Source organism: Pan paniscus, chromosome 12, assembly GCF_029289425.2.
Source record: "Pan paniscus chromosome 12, NHGRI_mPanPan1-v2.0_pri, whole genome shotgun sequence".
In the NCBI taxonomy this organism is placed as follows: domain Eukaryota; kingdom Metazoa; phylum Chordata; class Mammalia; order Primates; family Hominidae; genus Pan; species Pan paniscus.
In genome coordinates this window covers 90,027,064-90,044,728 of record NC_073261.2, presented here as the reverse complement: position 1 = coordinate 90,044,728, position 17,665 = coordinate 90,027,064, and the positions used below count along the sequence as shown (strand labels likewise).

Sequence of the window (17,665 nt, the reverse complement as noted above, 5' to 3'; positions counted from 1 at the left end):
CCGATATATGCCTTAGACCTGGTGGCAGGCAGAGATCTGGAGGGCTCAGTGCTTCTTTGGCACTTGGCCAGCTGTGACGTGCCAGGGTGTTGGAACATGCCCTTGGCGAAGCTGTACTGTCAATAGGGAGCTTCATTGTAAAGATTCTCTGTTTGCTTGGAGTAAGGCAGTGGTTCTCAGGCCCAATTGCACAATAGAATCACCCTGGGAGCTATTTAAACAAGTACTAATGCCCAGGCTCCTCCCCCAGAATTTCTGATTTAATTGGTTTGAGGTGGGATCCAGACAGTGGTATTTTTAAAATCTTTGTGAGTGATTTTTAATGCACAGCCAGGGTTGAGAACCACTGAATTAAGGAATCATGTTACAGTCTTACAGATCATTTTTTTCCCTTTATATTTGGCTAAGTTATACTGCGCTGTGTTGCAAACTAGCTTTATTAGGTAGTCAAAAACAATTAATATGGCATTTTTGACAAACCACCAAGAAAAGACTCTGCAAAGATTCCGTCGCTGTTAAATCCTAAATTCAGAGTCTTAAGATAGTGCTGGGAAAGTGCAGTGGGTGTTTCTGAACGAGCTTGAAATATGAAATGTTTCTGGGACTGTATCAACAAGTCTAATTTTTTCCCCTTGGGGTTATGATTGTGCGGAACAAGTCTTCACAGCAAAGCTTGCCAAAAAAGGTTATGATAAAATCATGGAATGTGTATGAAAAGAATTCACAGTGTAACTTTAAAGGAGTCAGTCTCTAAATTTAAAAACTTAGGGATGACATACGTATTACATTTGTAATAAAAGTTTTAAGAACAAAGTAATGCTGAATATAAGAAAGTTCCTCCTTTTATCACATGATATCTCTAAGGCCAAGGAACAAGTGAAATAGGACAGCCAGCAAGAAAGTAATGAGGATACGCCAAAGACACTGAACCTCTTTATCTTTGCAAATTAATTTTGTCCTCTGTATTTAAGCAAAAATGTAGCTATTGACTAAATATACAGATACCAGCAACGCTGAGTAGGAAAGTTGAAGCTCTTCTTGCTTTTGGCATTATGGACTAGTGGGAAAATCGTGGGCTTTGGCAGTTCTGCCGCTTGCTTTGTGACCTTGGCCAAGTTTCTTATCCTCTCTGGGTCTCTGTCTTCATCTGTCAAGTAGAGATGAAGATATAATCTCTTCTTCACACAGGAGTACAGAGGCGCGTGAGAATGAGTAGAGGCATGCCCCACACGTAGGAGATGCTCAATTAGTAGAGATTTCTTTCATTTCTCCAGCATGACCATGAGAATTTAATGCTTAATAAGAAGCATTATCCACCAAAACATTTTTCTTGTTGAGTCTTTATTGGTATTTTCTGCCTATTAATTGTATCAGTTTAGATTTCTTATTAATAATCATGAAGTCTGTTTTTCCACTTGAAGAGTAGGCCCTTTCTTCTTGCTTTAGAGCCATCATTTTTGCCATTCCCTGTGTCTGGAACACTCTTGCTTTGTTTTTTGTGTGCTTTCTCCCTTCTTTCATGCAAGCCTGTGTTCCGATGCCATGTCAGAGATACCTTCCTTCACTCGCCTGGTGACACATGGCACCCGTATCACTGAATATGCTGCAAAGCCTTTATCATAATCTGGCACGGTGCTGTGTAGCTTTTTATTGTCTGTCTTCTCCAGAATTGTAATTCTCAAGGTTGGTCTCCCTGTGCTACTGAGTGACCAAGGGCCCCCGTGATACTCTAGGCTGATACCACAGCTACTCTAGGGCTTTAGATTATAAAAGACATCAGAGGGAGGTGTCGGAAAAAACAGTGACCCCAGACTCTTCTCTTGACTTTGTGTTCTACCTACTAAATTTCTGCTATCAAATATAATCCAAATTTGGGGTCCTTTGAATTCCCCGAAGTAGCTTGAACCGCCCAAAGATTGTCTCAGGATGGCTGTGTATCTCACTGTGTGTGTGTGTGTGTGAGTGAGAGAGAGACAGAGAGAGAGAATGAAGAACGAGAAGAGATTTCGAAATAGAAGTTTTCAGTGTCAGATGTATGGGACTCTACAAAGTTTAAATAGAATAATGGTAATCTGCCAATGTAATTTTTATCTTCTTTTTTTTTCCTCTTACTACCAGTAGTTTTTCATTTGTCTTTGTGTTTTATTTAAATTTGCTTTTAAGCAGAAGCTCTTGCATGCATTTGCTTCTTGTAGATCATGATTGTATTAGGTTGGTGCAAAAGTAATCGCAGTTTTTGTCATTACTTTCAGTGGCAAAAACAGCAATTGCTTTTGCACCAGCCTATACTTCCTTGACATATGGACCTGAAGAGGGCCTAAAAATGGCCAAGATCCAGTCATACACATTAAAGTGACCAGGATTGATAGAAACTTTCCAGGGTTATGGTAAAATCATTTTATATTGGGTGAGCCTGTCAATATTTTAATACTAACTTCTTAAAGATTATTAAGATGATGAAACCAGGTTATTTTTCCATAATTACTTCTGTTGCAAGTGATATTGTCACTTTGGTCTTTCTATATCTGGGCAGGCTTTTTTTTTTAATGTCTGTTGCACTGTTATCAGTGTAATCAGACATAGAAGTTATTTTAAGTATTATATATAGATCTGTTAGACACCATAGGGAAAGAGTTAGGAGAGACTTCTTTTCAAATAGATAAAATTAAAAATTCAGAAGTAATGTCAGAAAAACTTTCTAATTGATGGAGTGGCTGTAGTTTTATCCTTATTTTCTCCATGGAAAAAACATAGAATAGAGACAGAGAAGAATAAATAAAATCTGATGGGAGAATTTATAGAAAAGGCTGAAAAAAAAAGGTTTCAGAAAAACAATTCCTGATGTTATGGTAATCGTACTACATTTAAGTGACAAGCTGATGACTAGTTCGGGGCAGAGGGAGATGCGGGGTGAGTAGGGATTCTAGATAATTTATTGAAAGGTGAATAGAGGGTTGAAAGAAGAGAAAAAGGAATGTTAATTACAAAATAAGAAAGATGGAGACTTTTGAAATCTAAATTATTTGAAAGCATAACTTCACAATTTGAAGGCTTGAATCTTATGCCTGCTAGTCATGAAGTTAAAAACATAGCTTTGAAAAATTAAAGTAAGTGCTGGAAATTTGAAGAGAAGTTACTGGCTCATAGTAGATTTTACAGATCCCTCTTGGAAATCAGATAAAAAATGTGAGGTATAGGTAATCAGAATGTCATAATTAAGCTTGATTTAATAGATAATGCAAGATTATATGTAATAAACAGAGGATATATGTTCTTTTCAAATACCTATCTATTTTAAAATTGGTTGAGGCCACACATACATACACACATGTGCTAAAAACCAAAAACATACAAAACTCAAGAAGTTAACAAAAGTAGAGAATTGTACAGCCTACATTCCATTCTCTGGCAACCAGGCAGTAAGACTAAATTAAAAAAGAAAGCTCCCCAAAATCTAGCTATGCAGAAATTTAATATCACTCTTCTAAAAAGTCTTGAAAAAGGAAACATATAAATTACTTAGCAACTAGTCACATTGAAAGCAATACATACCAAAAATCAGAATATAACCAAAGCAATATTTGATTGAAATATTCAAAGCATAATTAAAATTGTATAATAACTCTTTAAGAAATGTGTTTGTTATAAGACAACCAAATAGAAATGAACCAAGCATTAATCTTAAAACACTAGAGGAGGCTGGGCACGGTAGCGCACGCCTGTCATCCCAGCACTTTGGGAGGCCGAGGCGGGCAGATCACGAGGTCAGGAGATCGAGACCATCCTGGCTAACACGGTGAAACCGTATCTCTACTAAAAATACAAAAAATTAGCCGGGCGAGGTTGTGAGCGCCTGTAGTCCCAGCTACTCCGGAGACTGAGGCAGGAGAATGGCGTGAACCGGGGAGGCAGAGCTTGCAGTGAACCAAGATTGCACCACTGTACTCCAGCCTGGGTGACAGAGCAAGACTCCATCTCAAAAAAAAAAAAGAGTTAGCGTAACTTTGAAACTAAAATTGGATAAGGCCAACATAAAAGAGAGAGAACTAAAGATGAACATTACTCAAGTTTATAAATTTAAAAATCTTAATAAAATGTTAGGAAGTCAAATTCAACAGGATCTTTAAAAACAGTTTATTCTTAGAACACAAGGATGATTTAAAATCCAACCGATTTTATTAATAAATTAAAGAGAAAGCCAGTGTGATTGATCATCTTGAAAAGTTGAAAAGCATTTAATAAGATTTAACCTGCATTTTTAACATTCTTACATCCCTTCTAGCCGTCAAACTCTGATCGACTTACACTTAAGACTGTGTCTTTGGTAGCCTACCCTATTCCGCTTTTATTACAAAGGCAGCTCTTAAGACATAAATCCATCTCTTCAGGCTCGAACTGCAAAACACATGTCGAGAGGTGACAATGTTGGGACTGTCAAAAAGAACTTAAAGAGTGGGATAACCGGCCGGGCGCCGTGGCTCACTCCTGTAATCCCAGCACTTTGGGAGGCTGAGGCGGGTGGATCACAACATCAGGAGATCGAGACCAGCCCGGCCAACATGGTGAAACCCCATTTCTACTAAAAATACAAAAATTAGCTGGACGTGGTGGCACGCACCCATAGTCCCAGCTACTCAGGAGGCTGAGACAGAAAAATTGCTTGAACCCAGGAGGTGTGGAGGTTGCAGTGAGCTGAGATTGTGCCACTGTACTCCAGCCTGGTGACAGAGCAAGACTCCATCTCAAAAAAAAAAAAAAAAGAGTGGGATAACCAGCAAGATCTAATATGTTGGGTTTTAATGGAAATGTTTAATTGAAGCATATGTTTGAAAATTCTGATTATTACATACCAAATATTTTGTAAAATAAAAATGTAATAGAATATGATAAGAATATATTAATGACAGCAAATTAACAAGAGTAGGAATTAAGTGCTATTGCAATCAAAGTCACAAAGCTTTTCTTAATTATAAAACAATGTGTTTGCCAGATAAGCAGTCTACCAAATGCACTTTACAAACTCCAACTTAATCTGCATACATTCAAGATTCGCCTTCTCCTCCTCACCTCTTTGATTTATTCTCCTCCATACTGATGGGGCTCTGAGAGTGGAATTCCTTATTAGTTAATCATGTTCTCTTCTCACGGCAGTTCCTTGGGGGGTTATACTATGAAAGTGGGCTAGATGGATTCTCTGAGACTCCTGTTTGACCCAAGCACATGTGGCATATAGGCTGTAGCTCCCATGAGACACGCATTGAGATAAGACTGGTAAGAGGGAGCAGGGATGTAGCTAACCTGGTAGCTTTAACAAAAACCACATTTCTGAAAGGGAAGGAGCTGTGCCCAGAGAAATCAGCTGATTTCTCAGGATCACAGTAGTGATTCCTGAGACAGGAGTCATATTATTACAGAGGAGCATAGCTGGAACTGGATGGACCAAGTTTCACATCACCACATCACCATTTACTAGCTGTGTGACCTTGGGCAAATAAATCTGAATCTCAGTTTCATCATCTGTAAAATGGAGCAAATAATAACTCACCTTCTGGGGTTATTGTGACATGAGTACATGGCATGTGTGTTAATGAAGTCTGTTCTTAGGACAGAGGCTGTTTTATTTTCCATTCTGCTTTAAGCTGCTTGTTGGATATTGGCATGTGGGTGATAGCCACAGGGAGGGTAGAGGCCTGCAAATGAATGTTTCCCCTGAGTGAGGCACAGGTGCCATGAAGTGGTATTCTATCCAACAGGAAAATTAAGTGTAGTCATAAGGTAGGTGGCAGAAGGAAGGCAGCATTAAGACTCAACCCATCTCATCTCATTCTCCAACACACCCGGTACCCAGCTGTGGTAAACAGTGCTAGTATTTGTCTTCCTCCATATTCCTTCTTGCCAAGTGCCTTTCCAACCTCCTCCCACGTCTCCTTCCTCCCCAGATATTGTGTGCCTTCCTGTTGTTGCCCAGGTTCCCAAAGTCCTATCTTTCTAAGAAGGGACCTGTTTTTCTGAATTATTCTCTTCCTCTTTCTACATAATCAAAGCTCTAATTTGTCTCATAGTGAACGGTACAGTCTTGAAAATGGCATAAGGGGTTCTAAATCGCCAGGTACCCCTGCTGCTCATCCAACCTCATCTCCTGTTTCTCCTCTCACTTGCTGTGCCTCAGCCACACTGACATTCTTACTCTTCCTGGGACACACAAGCTTGCGTCAGCAGTTCCTTCTGCTGGGATGCTCTTCTCCGAAGTATCTCCATGACTCGTCCCCTCACTCCTTCAAGTCTTCCTTCAGCCATAAACTTCTCAATCATGCCCATCCATTCTCACCACATTGTAACTGCTACCCACTTCTTCTAAGCATTCCAATTCCCTCTTAATCTGTTCTTGTTTTCCCCTCATAGCACATATCACCCTTTACTACTATATAATTTGCTTCTTCATAATGTTTGTTACTTATGTTCTGTCATCCTCCACGACCATATCAACTAACGAGGGCAGGAACCTGTGTCTTTCCTCTTTACTGACATATCCCAAGCTGCTGAAGCAACAGGTGCTCAGTCAATGTTTCAGTGAATTTACTAGAACTATAAGTATGAAGGGTCTCCTATATTATGTCTTAGGTAGACGAGAAATAGATAAGGAAGAGGAAAGATACAGCAATCAAGGTAGAAAATGACTAGAGGAACAGGCATGGTTTTAAAAAGAGATCCACTGCTATGATATCAAGACCTGAGTGGACTGGAATGAGGAGACCTGGATTCTTGCTTTAAGTTTACCAATGACCTTAGCCAGGTCACTTAAGCTCTGGGGCCTCAGACGTTCTTTATCTACAAAATGAGAAAACTAAACTAGGTGACCTTTTGGGTCTTATCCTACTACGCAATTCTGTGTTTGGGTTTTACTTTAGGAAGACCAATTAACACTTACGGAAACATTGCCTGGTACTAACTGGCATCAGTTTCACCTAATGTCTCCTGAACTCCCCATCTCCCACCGAAGGTCCTGGGCTGGGATGATGTCTTTTAGTCTATTTCCATCTTTTCCTCAAGGGCCTTATGTTCGTATAGGTCTCTTAAAACTCAACCCAAGAAGCTAAACTGTGGACTGGGGTTTCAGAAGCCAGGGCTTTGCTCCTCCATCGTAAAATCTGAGTAAACCCACCTTGTTTTATTTTTCGCATCTCTAAAATTGAGGCACAGCAATGGGTCAGCAGATAATATTAGAGAGAGGGGAATAAGGTGCGTTTGATGGAGCTCTGCTAGAAATAGAAACACATCAGGTGCCATTTCAGGAAATTACACGGGAATTTGGCTCATTATCCATCTTGCTAAGCTGCCACATCATAAAGTCACAGACTATTAATAGAATACCATTGATAACTCAGAGTGTGCAGGTAGAGTTCCTCCATGTTGATTGTCATACACATTGTCTCCAGTTTCTGAAGTAGCCATGATTTGTTTGTGTTTTAAGGTACACTGTTTTCAAAGAACAGCCTTTAAAGCTCTTTTGAATTCAAAGATCTTTCAGTTAGTCAAGGAATGGGTCCAGTTTTCAGATTCTCCACACCATGGGTGCATCTTCCCTTCAGCTTTCTTCATTTTGGTCATTGCTCCAGATGTTCATTGTTTAACACAAGTGGGTAGGGAGACGGAGAAGAAGGGAATTTCAGGCTCATATTTTGGTGTCATGGGCAGATCTTGGGTGAGGTTTTCATTGTTAGTTAAACTAAGTTTGAAGGTTTACACTGAATTTCTTTCCCTACCGTCCTCTTTGGCTACTTAAATAGATCATCAGGACTGTTTGTTCTTCTGTTGAAAGTGCCCCACACTGCCCTGGGCATAAGCTAAATTCTTTCTCTCCCATTTAGAAGAGAAGCCAGATTGCTCCAAGGCCCGCTGTGAAGTCCAGTTCTCTCCACGTTGTCCTGAAGATTCTGTTCTGATCGAGGGTTATGCTCCTCCCGGGGAGTGCTGTCCCTTACCCAGCCGCTGCGTGTGCAACCCCGCAGGCTGTCTGCGCAAAGTCTGCCAGCCGGGAAACCTGAACATACTAGTGTCAAAAGCCTCAGGGAAGCCGGGAGAGTGCTGTGACCTCTATGAGTGCAAACCAGGTATGCACGAGCTCTGTCTCAGCAGCCTTGTTCCTTTGCATCAGAGGGTAGCAGATCCCTCCTCAGCCACCCCTGGCCTCTCCTTTCACACGAAGATGGGCCTTCTCACCGGTGTCCTGTGAATCTGCCACTTTGGGCTAATGGCAGCTTGACTTCTGGCCTTCTAGTCAGAGAACCAGAGTGATCATCCACTGGTACATAAGCGCCTTCGGAGAGCGAGTGTGTCTTTTCCTCTTTTCTTCTTTTTTTCCTTCAAAGTATGCTTGACTGGGGAGGTAGGGTTAAAATTTATGGTACTATGGCAATCTGCTTCATTTCCCCAGAGAAGGTCAGAGACCTTATTTGCAGCTATATCTGCCACTTTGAATTATTACATTTAAAAACAATCATCATACGTAAAACAGAAAGTTATTTTTAGATGAATACATGCATCAAAACACCAGAAGTTTCATAATGCAACACTCAGCCCCAATCTTTCTCTTTGCCAATTCCCCCTCATCTGCCCTCTTTACTTTATAGCATGTGCCAAGTCATCTTTGACTGTTTACTCACCCTCTTTGCCAACATTTGATGTACTGTTGTATCCCAGCTGTTTCTTGCTTTATATTATTTCTTACATCCTTGCTCTTGTGGCAGCATTTCCGATGTGGTCTGTGAACACTTCTGAGTTATAGCGATTTCCTCTTTGCAAGTTTCTAATCATCGGCCAGTTGTTTTTTTGTTTGGATTTTTCTTTCTTTCCTTCTTTTTTTTTTTAACTGCTAGATAAACGCTCCAAGCAAAGTGATCCTTTGTCCATCTCTTGAACTATTCTATCAATCAGAAATGCCTCTGGCTAACTGTCACTATCCATGTAACCACTGCTGGTTTAATTCTTTCTCTGTCTTCATTGTAGCTTTTAAATATCTCATCCCCACCTCTTCCCTTACACAGAAAATTTGGGGAATATTGCAGTTCTATAGCATTAACTGGAGTAACGTGTTGACACTAGGACTGGGCTTGTGGAAGCAAGGAGACTTTGGAAATTTGTCAAGAGCTAGTATTTCATTTAGGGACTCCAAAAGCAAGTAAATATAACAATAAACGGTGCCTCTCTGTTTGCCCCTTTCAGTTTTCGGCGTGGACTGCAGGACTGTGGAATGCCCTCCTGTTCAGCAGACCGCGTGTCCCCCGGACAGCTATGAAACTCAAGTCAGACTAACTGCAGATGGTTGCTGTACTTTGCCAACAAGGTTAGTTTGCCGTTAGTTTGCCATTAGTTTGTCAAGTTTTCTCCTCATTTGTTAGCATCATCTAAGGTACATTTTGAGCATGCAGTTTGTTTTCCCATGAGAAACCTAGTCCTTTCCTGTTTCTCTGGAAGAAATCACTGAACTGTTTGCATTACTTGGTATTTATATATATCTTTCCTCAGATCAAAACCAGGTGTCATCAGATTAAGTCGTTAAACCTTATAGATTCTTTCTATAAGGGTGCCTGTACACTTTTGAGGGCTGGGACCTATATAAGCAAATATGCCCCTCTGTATATAGATAGGGAGGCAGGCAGTGAGGTGTCTATCAAGAGTAGACACATCATTTGATCCTCTGCAGTGAATCTTGTAGGTGCTTAAACAACATGTTCAATGTGATGAAACATTGCATGCTTCACAGCACTGCTCCACAGGGACCCTTGATGTTTGGAATCACACATCTACCCAGACCCATTTCTTGCTGAGGTCAAGAGGAGTCTTAATTCTTACAATGCTTTCTGGAATAACAAACACATCTCTCTTTGGCTTGACTGCGGGGAAGAGCCACTGTCATTTTAACCCTAGTAGCAGGGCATGCACTTAGCCCCCTAGAACTAGTTTTTCTCTAGAACATGAGGATCTCCGGGTCCTGTCCTTTTTAGTCTACAAAGCACCACCATAGAGCCGTCCCTCCTTCGTACTTGGCTTTGGGGAAGACTGTTCTTGGAAATGTAGGGTTTACAGTCTGTTTTCCCCCGACTACTCACCCCTCTTCTCTGCCATGACCTCCCTTCCATCTTTTGCAGGTCAACAAGCCATCTTTATGACTAAGTCATCTCATGTTTTTCAGCTTTCGTTCTACATTTAATAAGATGAGTTAAAACTGTGCCTTATTTAACTCAATTTCCAACCTCTTCTTCCTCAGTCCCAGTGCCAGGCATTTAGCTTCTAGGTTTGTTGCATGAGTACCTGTGATTATGCAAATGGTTGGATAAGATAGGAGTATATGTGGTCCATAGGTAAGGTAAGTATCAGTTATCTGTCCGTAATTGAAGAAACATCCAGAATTTGTTCTGATAATTACTTTTTCCTTCTTTCTTCTCATAAAATAAGTTAAATCCTTGGCATCTCCTAGCCTTTGTTCTGTCAAACCTAGGATTCTCTAAGACATATCCTTTATACTGTATTATAAAACAGATGTAAAGATTTTTGTGAAGATAACATACATTGGTGCAGCAACCTTCCTATGACATTAGAATGTGATAATTTATGTGCAGATGCTTAGGAAGGGATGAAATATTTTGCAAACATAAGGTATTACTAATCAGTAAAGGAGATAAATGGAGCATCGCTAACAGTAGCAGGTGTCCCTTCAGGGTCTTCCTGAAAAGGAAGGTGGTACATTATATTGGGTAACCTAATTAATCAAAACTAAGCCAGTTGTTAACGAGGAAGTCCTTTAGTGAGGAAAATGGACAATTCTCAGTTCACTATTATAAATGTCACATAGTGCCATCTGCACATAGGAGGCACGGTCAGCTGTTTTTTCAGTCACTCTAGGGGGTTGAAATGGGTAGAAGCTACAGGAAGGTATATTTAGTCTCAATTTAAGAAGAAACTTTCCCACAACTAGTGATGTTCTGTAGTGAATTGGCTGCTGCCTGAGGCAGACAGAGCTCCTTGGAGCTGGATAGATTTCTTTCCGTCTGGATGGCCACCTGCCCGGAATGCTTACAAGAATTGTATTAGGTTGGAAAGGAGGTTGAACTAGATGCCTTCCATTTTATCCTCAAGCTTCTGTGAGTCTAGAAAATAAAACTGGAAGATGATTATTACTGTATTGACATAATTTTGACTTCGGCATTCAAAAATGAAGAATGGCCAGAGTTAAATTTGCCTCTAATGAAGACATTGAAAACATAGAGAAGGAAGTCATTCAACATCCCACTGTAAATTATTTGCAGAGAAGGGATAGGTTCTCACAGCTCTTTAGTTTCCTGTATGTCAGATCATCAGTGACCCATACTCATCCCCTGCTCATTTGTTCGCTTTGAACAGGGTCTCCTCCTCCAGCTCTCTCACGAGCCCTGTGCCTTTGCAGTTGCCACTACCTCTTCCCGGACTCCCTTCTGCATACATATAGGCAGCTTCTACCTCTCCTTCAAGACTGCATTTCCTGCTCTTTGAAGTGTTGTCACTCTTCGGCCCCTGAAGATGACTTAAGTGTCCCTCTCTGCTCCCTTGTCATCCATCCCCTGTGTATCTTTTTATCATAGCACTTTTCATAACACATTGAACATACTGATGTTTTTTGGTCTGTCTCTCCTGTCCTGTGTGATTGTCAAGGAAAGGGAGTATTTTGTAGCCTCTTGTACCTAAATATAATGTGTCAGCCCACATCTGTTGGTGAATAAATGGATGAACAAACAGGCCCTCTCTTAGCCAAGATGATTTATATGTTGAAGAAAAGAAAAAGAATGAATATTTTTAGTTTCTAGTTACCTTCCTGCCATTGGGTTGTAATACTACTCCCTGTCTCATTTTCAAATCCTTGCACTTTTCCCCCAGTCCCCATCTTTATGGTGCGGTACTCCTCAATCCTGTAGAAACCCTCCATTCCAAGCACAGCAGTCATCTCTCACAGCATGGGCTGCCTTTCTCTCTCCATTCCATCTCTTTTCATATTGCTCATCCAGCAGGACTCTAATTAATTTCTCCTCTATCCACGTGGTCTTCATGCTTCAACCAACACGTCCCACTGCCTAGAAACTTCCCACATATCCTTTCCTATGCTGTCAATTAATTATCGACTTTCATACATTGTTATTGAATTGTTGAATGCGTGAAGTCTTGTCTTATCAGCTATACGATGTTCCTAAAGGTCAGGAATTGTGTCATCTTTTCTTTTCCTCTGTATGCATTAGTGCTGAATGAGTCGGTAAATGCAGAATATACTCAAGCTGTGGCTTAGACCCATTCAGCCTAGTTTAGCATATTCAGTGGATTCCTGCTTATTAAGGAGGGTAATGGGATGATAGGTTGTACATTGATTAGAGAATAACAACCCAAATAATCACGTGCAAATGGGAAAAAAAAGCCTAACATGTAATAATAATGGTAGTATTTTAAGAGAAAAACTACGTAACTTTATTCTTGTGTGTGAGCCATGTCAAATGTCCACTCTTTAAGAGCATATTTAGGCATAAAGAAGAACATTATAGAACATATAAGATCCTATTATGATTATTTGACTTTTACCAGCATACCTATAAGAGCATTGTTAAGAAATCAGAGCCATTTGAGAGCAAAGCTGATTATGTGGAGAAATCAGGGGAGAAAGCTATTTACATTTTAGGACATAATAAGGTAAAATATCTGAAACTTTAGCTGTAAAGAATTACCTTCAGTGAAAGTAACAACTCCCTTTTTATAAGAATTTATTGCACTTTCATGGGCTGGAAAGTGGGTTTGTGGACTTTTCTCCCCTATCTTGAAGAACACATTCCTCCCTCCTTCATTCCCATCCAAATGGAATTGCCCTTCCCTATGAGACTATTTCACCCATTCGGGCCCTTAACTGCCCCATTTCTGTGTGAGCTTGATTTGTTAGTTTTCTCTTGAATTGTATGTTTTCAGTTGATTCATTCATCTATTCATCAAACATGAATTGAGTTCTTAAGAGTGACAGACACTATTCTCCGGATGTTCTTACTGTACATGGGTTTCACTTTCCACTTCTATCCCTGACAAATACTGGTTTTCCCTTCTACCTGTGGCCTTTGTGAGTATAGGCTCTTCCTTATTTCCTTGCTGACTTTCTGTCTTGTTTAATGGCCTTTCATTTTCACTTCTTTTGTGTCTTTTCTCTTGAACTTCATCCGGTTTAAACATCATTCTTGTGTGTGATGTAATTAATTTTTAACCATTATTTAATTCTTCCTTCCCTCAACTTGGCGTAGATTTCCAGGCATCCCACCGTTTCTTTTTATCCTTTTTTTTTCTGTTGGCATGAAGACATGATATGAGTTATATGGCAGTGCATTCTACCTTTCAGGAGAGGGTGGAGAGGGATAAGAATTAGTGGCTCTGGGACTTATACTGGGCCTAAACACTACACAGTGACAAAAAGGGAAAATGGGACTGTCTGTAAGGTTTAGGACACCTTGTGGTCCTTGAAAGTCCCTTTGTGAGTGTCTGCATGTGTGTGCACGTACAGATGCTGCTGTGCATAAGAGAATTTACAGCAGAAACTTAAAAGACAGATACATTAATGCAAATTATTTCTTTGCAGGGAAGAAAAAAACCAAGATAGTCTTTAAGTGACATATAGATAACAATAGCAGTCACAGCTTAAATGTGTAAAGTGCCTTGCTGTTTATAAAGCATTTTCCCTATTCATATCTTACCATCACTTTAATTCTATGAGGAATTTATAGGTATGAGAATGGAGATTGAGATAATAAGAGACTTGCAGAAAATCACAAATTTTCCTTGATACAAGAGACAGAGCAGGTTCAAGGCTTCAACCCAGGTTTTTAAATTTTTTTTTTATTGAAAACCCTGTGCTCTTTCCACTGGAGCTTTTTTGATAACAATGTTTTGTTGTCTTTAAGTCCAAGAAATATATCGGGGAATATGAATTTATATCTCACCAACACATTTCTATCTGCATACCACATACGTGTTTCAGTTATTCACTGCTGTGTAACAACCGCCCCAAAAGAAGTAGCTGAAAATGACACAGATTTATTCTTTGTCCTGATTCTGTGTGTTGACTGAGCAGTTCTTCTGTAGCCAGCTGGCAGGTTGACTGGGACTGGATGTCCCTCCCATGTTTGGAAACTCAGCTGGGATGGCTGGAAAGACCCCTCTCCCTACATCATGTCAGAAGCAGGAGAGGAAGTTGCAAAGCCTTTGGAGACCAAGAGTTGGAAGTTACAGAAACACTTCTGCCATGTTCTGTTGGTCAAAGGAAGTCCCAGGACAAGCCCTCATTCAAAGGGTTGGAAAGTAGGTTCCACTTCTTGATGAGATAAGCCACAAAGAATTTGTGGCCATTTTTAATCCACCCTAATCTACATTTAACCAAGATAGATGCCCTTTAGTTTTCATTTTCTGATTGCAGGAATTTGGTGGTGTGTTTCAGAAACATGACTCTTTTCCAAAAACTCATGCCCTTCTGGCCCTGGAACTCTGGGTCTTCAGGTGAAATTCGGGCAGCATTATAGTTAAGCCCCCTGTGTCCCCAGCAGCTCTTTTTCTGCTTCTTTCTTCACTTGCCATTTGGCAGTCCACCCAGGAGCAAACACGTGATTTAAGAGCCTCTGAGCCACAGCTTCAGCTTTAATATCATTTAGCCAACCATTGTTTTTAACGTTCCGCTTCTTGAAGAGTGCTGTGACCACCTAGGTTAAACTCGGTTTTCTCCCATCATACAAAAGGGAATGCTACTTTGGGATACCAAAAAATCTGCCTGATAAAACCGGGTCCATTTTTAAAACAAAACAAAGCTTGCAAAGATGTTGAATAGAGATTCTCCTCTGTAATGGTTGAGCTTACCTGAGAGAAATGGATTCACCAGAGGCAGATGCATTTGAAGGATGGATCCAGCCTGGGCTATACATCTGAGAGTCCATGTTCTCCTGGTGTCCACCAGCCCAGACCTCAGCCCAACTGGGCTATTTCTCAAGAAGATAGAGAGTTCTAAGACCACAGTGTTTTCTCTGCACTTCCCACTCCTTGCTGTCTCCAGTATTTGGACCTAATTTTACAGACTCTTCACTTTGCCTCCGTAATTTTTCACCAGTGTTTCAGATACAGGCTTACAGGGTAGACATTAACTAGTTAAAAATCTAGACAGTAATACCTCCACCTTACTCACTTTCACTGTAAGTCACGAGTTTTTTAAATACCCTACGCCTTTTGATAAGTAACTTTGTACCTTTTTATTAAGATGAATGAACTTACCATATTATTGACAAGTCACCTATTTTAAATTTATTTTTATGAAATTTGTCCCAAACTTTTTGTTCTAAAAGTTCTGTTATCAATTTGTTTTATAAATATGCTGTTCTTAAAAGTTATTGAGAAAAGTCCAATCCAGCTATTTTAAGGTAGAAATAAATTAAGTCATTGTTTATAATGTTCAAAAACTTAAAATAGAGTTTCTTCTGGGTTGTGTGCATTTCAGAAAGCCAGATTCCCAAGCTCCCTCCTGGCTCCTGCCTCTCTCTGACCAAGGGCCTGATACTCTTCCAGAACCTATATCTGGAACACGTGTATCTCTTGTGTTCTGAGACACTAGACCAAAAATCCTATTTTATTTTTAAATCAATCTTCAGAACTATTTTTTTTACTTGTTTTTTTTTTTCCTTAGCTTCAAGGTAATTAAAAATGTTAGATTATCTGTTAGCTAATATGTTGACTAATATGTGACTTCTGTTGTCACGAAAAAATGTAATAGAATATGTTGGACACATGAAATTCTAAGTACAATTTCACTAGAAATATTGACAAGCCAGAATCACAGAGCTCAACACAGGAGGCAGGCTGTATCACTCTCCTGTTTCATAGAGGGAGCATTGTGGAGCTGGAAGGGTCCTAGCCGGTGCGCATCAGCAGAACAGGTCTGTGTGGCACTTACCACTGAGCTGCACTGTCCCTTGTGGCCCTGGGCTCACTCACCACCAGGCCCTCTCCAGTCCTGCCTCTCAGGAGCCCTAACATTCTGTGTCATGCACTTTGTTATTGTCTGTAAGCAGACACATACCTGTGAGTAAACCATTCTGTAGCTAAAGAATACTCCTCTGCACATCACCTGGTGCTATTCAGAAAGGGCACGAATCATGTGTCCAAAGCTAGAATCCAGGCCCACTTCTGCATGAGTTTGGGTGAGGCTCTCACATTGTCTGGCTCTGTTTTCCAATCGAAGAAAGGAGGGGAGGAAGGATTTGATTGTCTCAAAAGTAACTTCTACCTCTAAATTCTTTGACTTTCCAAAAGCCTTTAGAAGGGAAGGAACCCAAGCCACTAGCGACAAGAGACTCCTGGGAAACAAAGGTAAAGAAAAATTTTAGGAAATTTCAGAGCTCAGAAAATAATGGGAGAGATACATGGCTCGCCTAGGGATAAGAAAAGGAGAAAGTCCAGGGGAAGTTATAAAAGAATTATGGGGTTTTTTTTTTTAAACTTTCTTAAAAAAACAAAACAAAAAAAACCCTTAGAAACAGCAAAATGAAATAAACTACTAGAGTAACGATTTAAGCCAGGGTAATCAGAACTGGTTGGATTGTGAAAGCTGAGTAACAATTCAGTAAAATAGATTACGTATTTGGTCAGTGGTTAGTTGACTATTGCTAGTTAACCTTTTTTTTTTCTTTACGTCTATAAATAGATAGTCCCTACATAGCAGAAGCAGAGAATATCTGGCCAAAGGCTGACTCCACAAGATAAGGATTTACTCTGTTAAACTGCTTTCTAATAGAATGTCGATATCTCTGCCTGTCAGCCTGCCTTGGTAAATGTGCTGGAGAGGGCCATGTGTGTATGGTTCCTGGTGCCCACACAGGCTCACCTGTGTGAAACTGCATCAGCCCATACATGGCTACTTGCTGGCTCCTGGACCCATATTTGCACTTGTTTCTCCCCTTCTGTTGCCACATCACTTTCCCTGAGGTCTGATTGTGTGTGTGTCTTCTCTGTCTTCAGCTGCTCCATATTCATATTGTTCTTTTCTGTATTTTACACTTAATCGTGCATACACACACAGAATAATATTCATGGACAAGTTTTAGGTTCTCTTTTCCTAACTTTATGATTGGACCATTTCTTTCTGTCTCTTAAAATGAAAAAAGATCTACTCAAAGTGACTTTTTTCCTTGTTTGAACCTCAGTTTTATTTCTCTCCCATAAAACATTGACCTTAGAAGGCAATTTCCCACTCATACCCTGTCCTATCATCACAGCTCCAAACTCTGTAACTCCAGGAAAGGAAATAAGATAAAAGGAAGGGTGGTAGTCCCATTGTGTCTGAAAAATGTGTCAAATATACAGCCCATGACCAGAGTGAAGGTCATCAATGTCGTTTGCTTTCACTATAACATCTAAATATTTGCACCAAGCTGCTTCAATTTGAAATTGTGCTCTCGAGAAAATTCATTTTGTTGGTGCTGTCTTGCATTATGATAATAGAATCTTAGCAGATTGCTAGCACACTGTTTCTTGTGAATAGATAGAGATGTTTAGAAGAAGTTTTCTGGGGTTCCAGAATTCACAGCCTGAAATTGACTCATACTGGATGAGGCCAGCTGAATGGAATCTTTGG

At 40.1% G+C, this 17,665-nt stretch overlaps 1 protein-coding gene across 5 annotated transcripts in view; it reads left to right on the top strand.

Moving 5' to 3' along the window:
• The window catches only part of CRIM1 (cysteine rich transmembrane BMP regulator 1), a 195,242-nt gene that overhangs the window by 77,546 nt on the left and 100,031 nt on the right, over window positions 1-17,665 (top strand). For 3 of the 5 annotated variants that reach the window (XM_003817664.7, XM_008970907.5, XM_034952923.3), the window contains 2 exons: window positions 7,869-8,111; window positions 9,223-9,343. In XM_003817664.7, coding sequence (XP_003817712.3) covers window positions 7,869-8,111; window positions 9,223-9,343 — 364 coding nt within the window. The remainder of the gene's footprint in view (window positions 1-7,868; window positions 8,112-9,222; window positions 9,344-17,665) is intronic. The other 2 variants (XM_034952924.3, XM_034952925.3) reach the window with 1 other exon arrangement.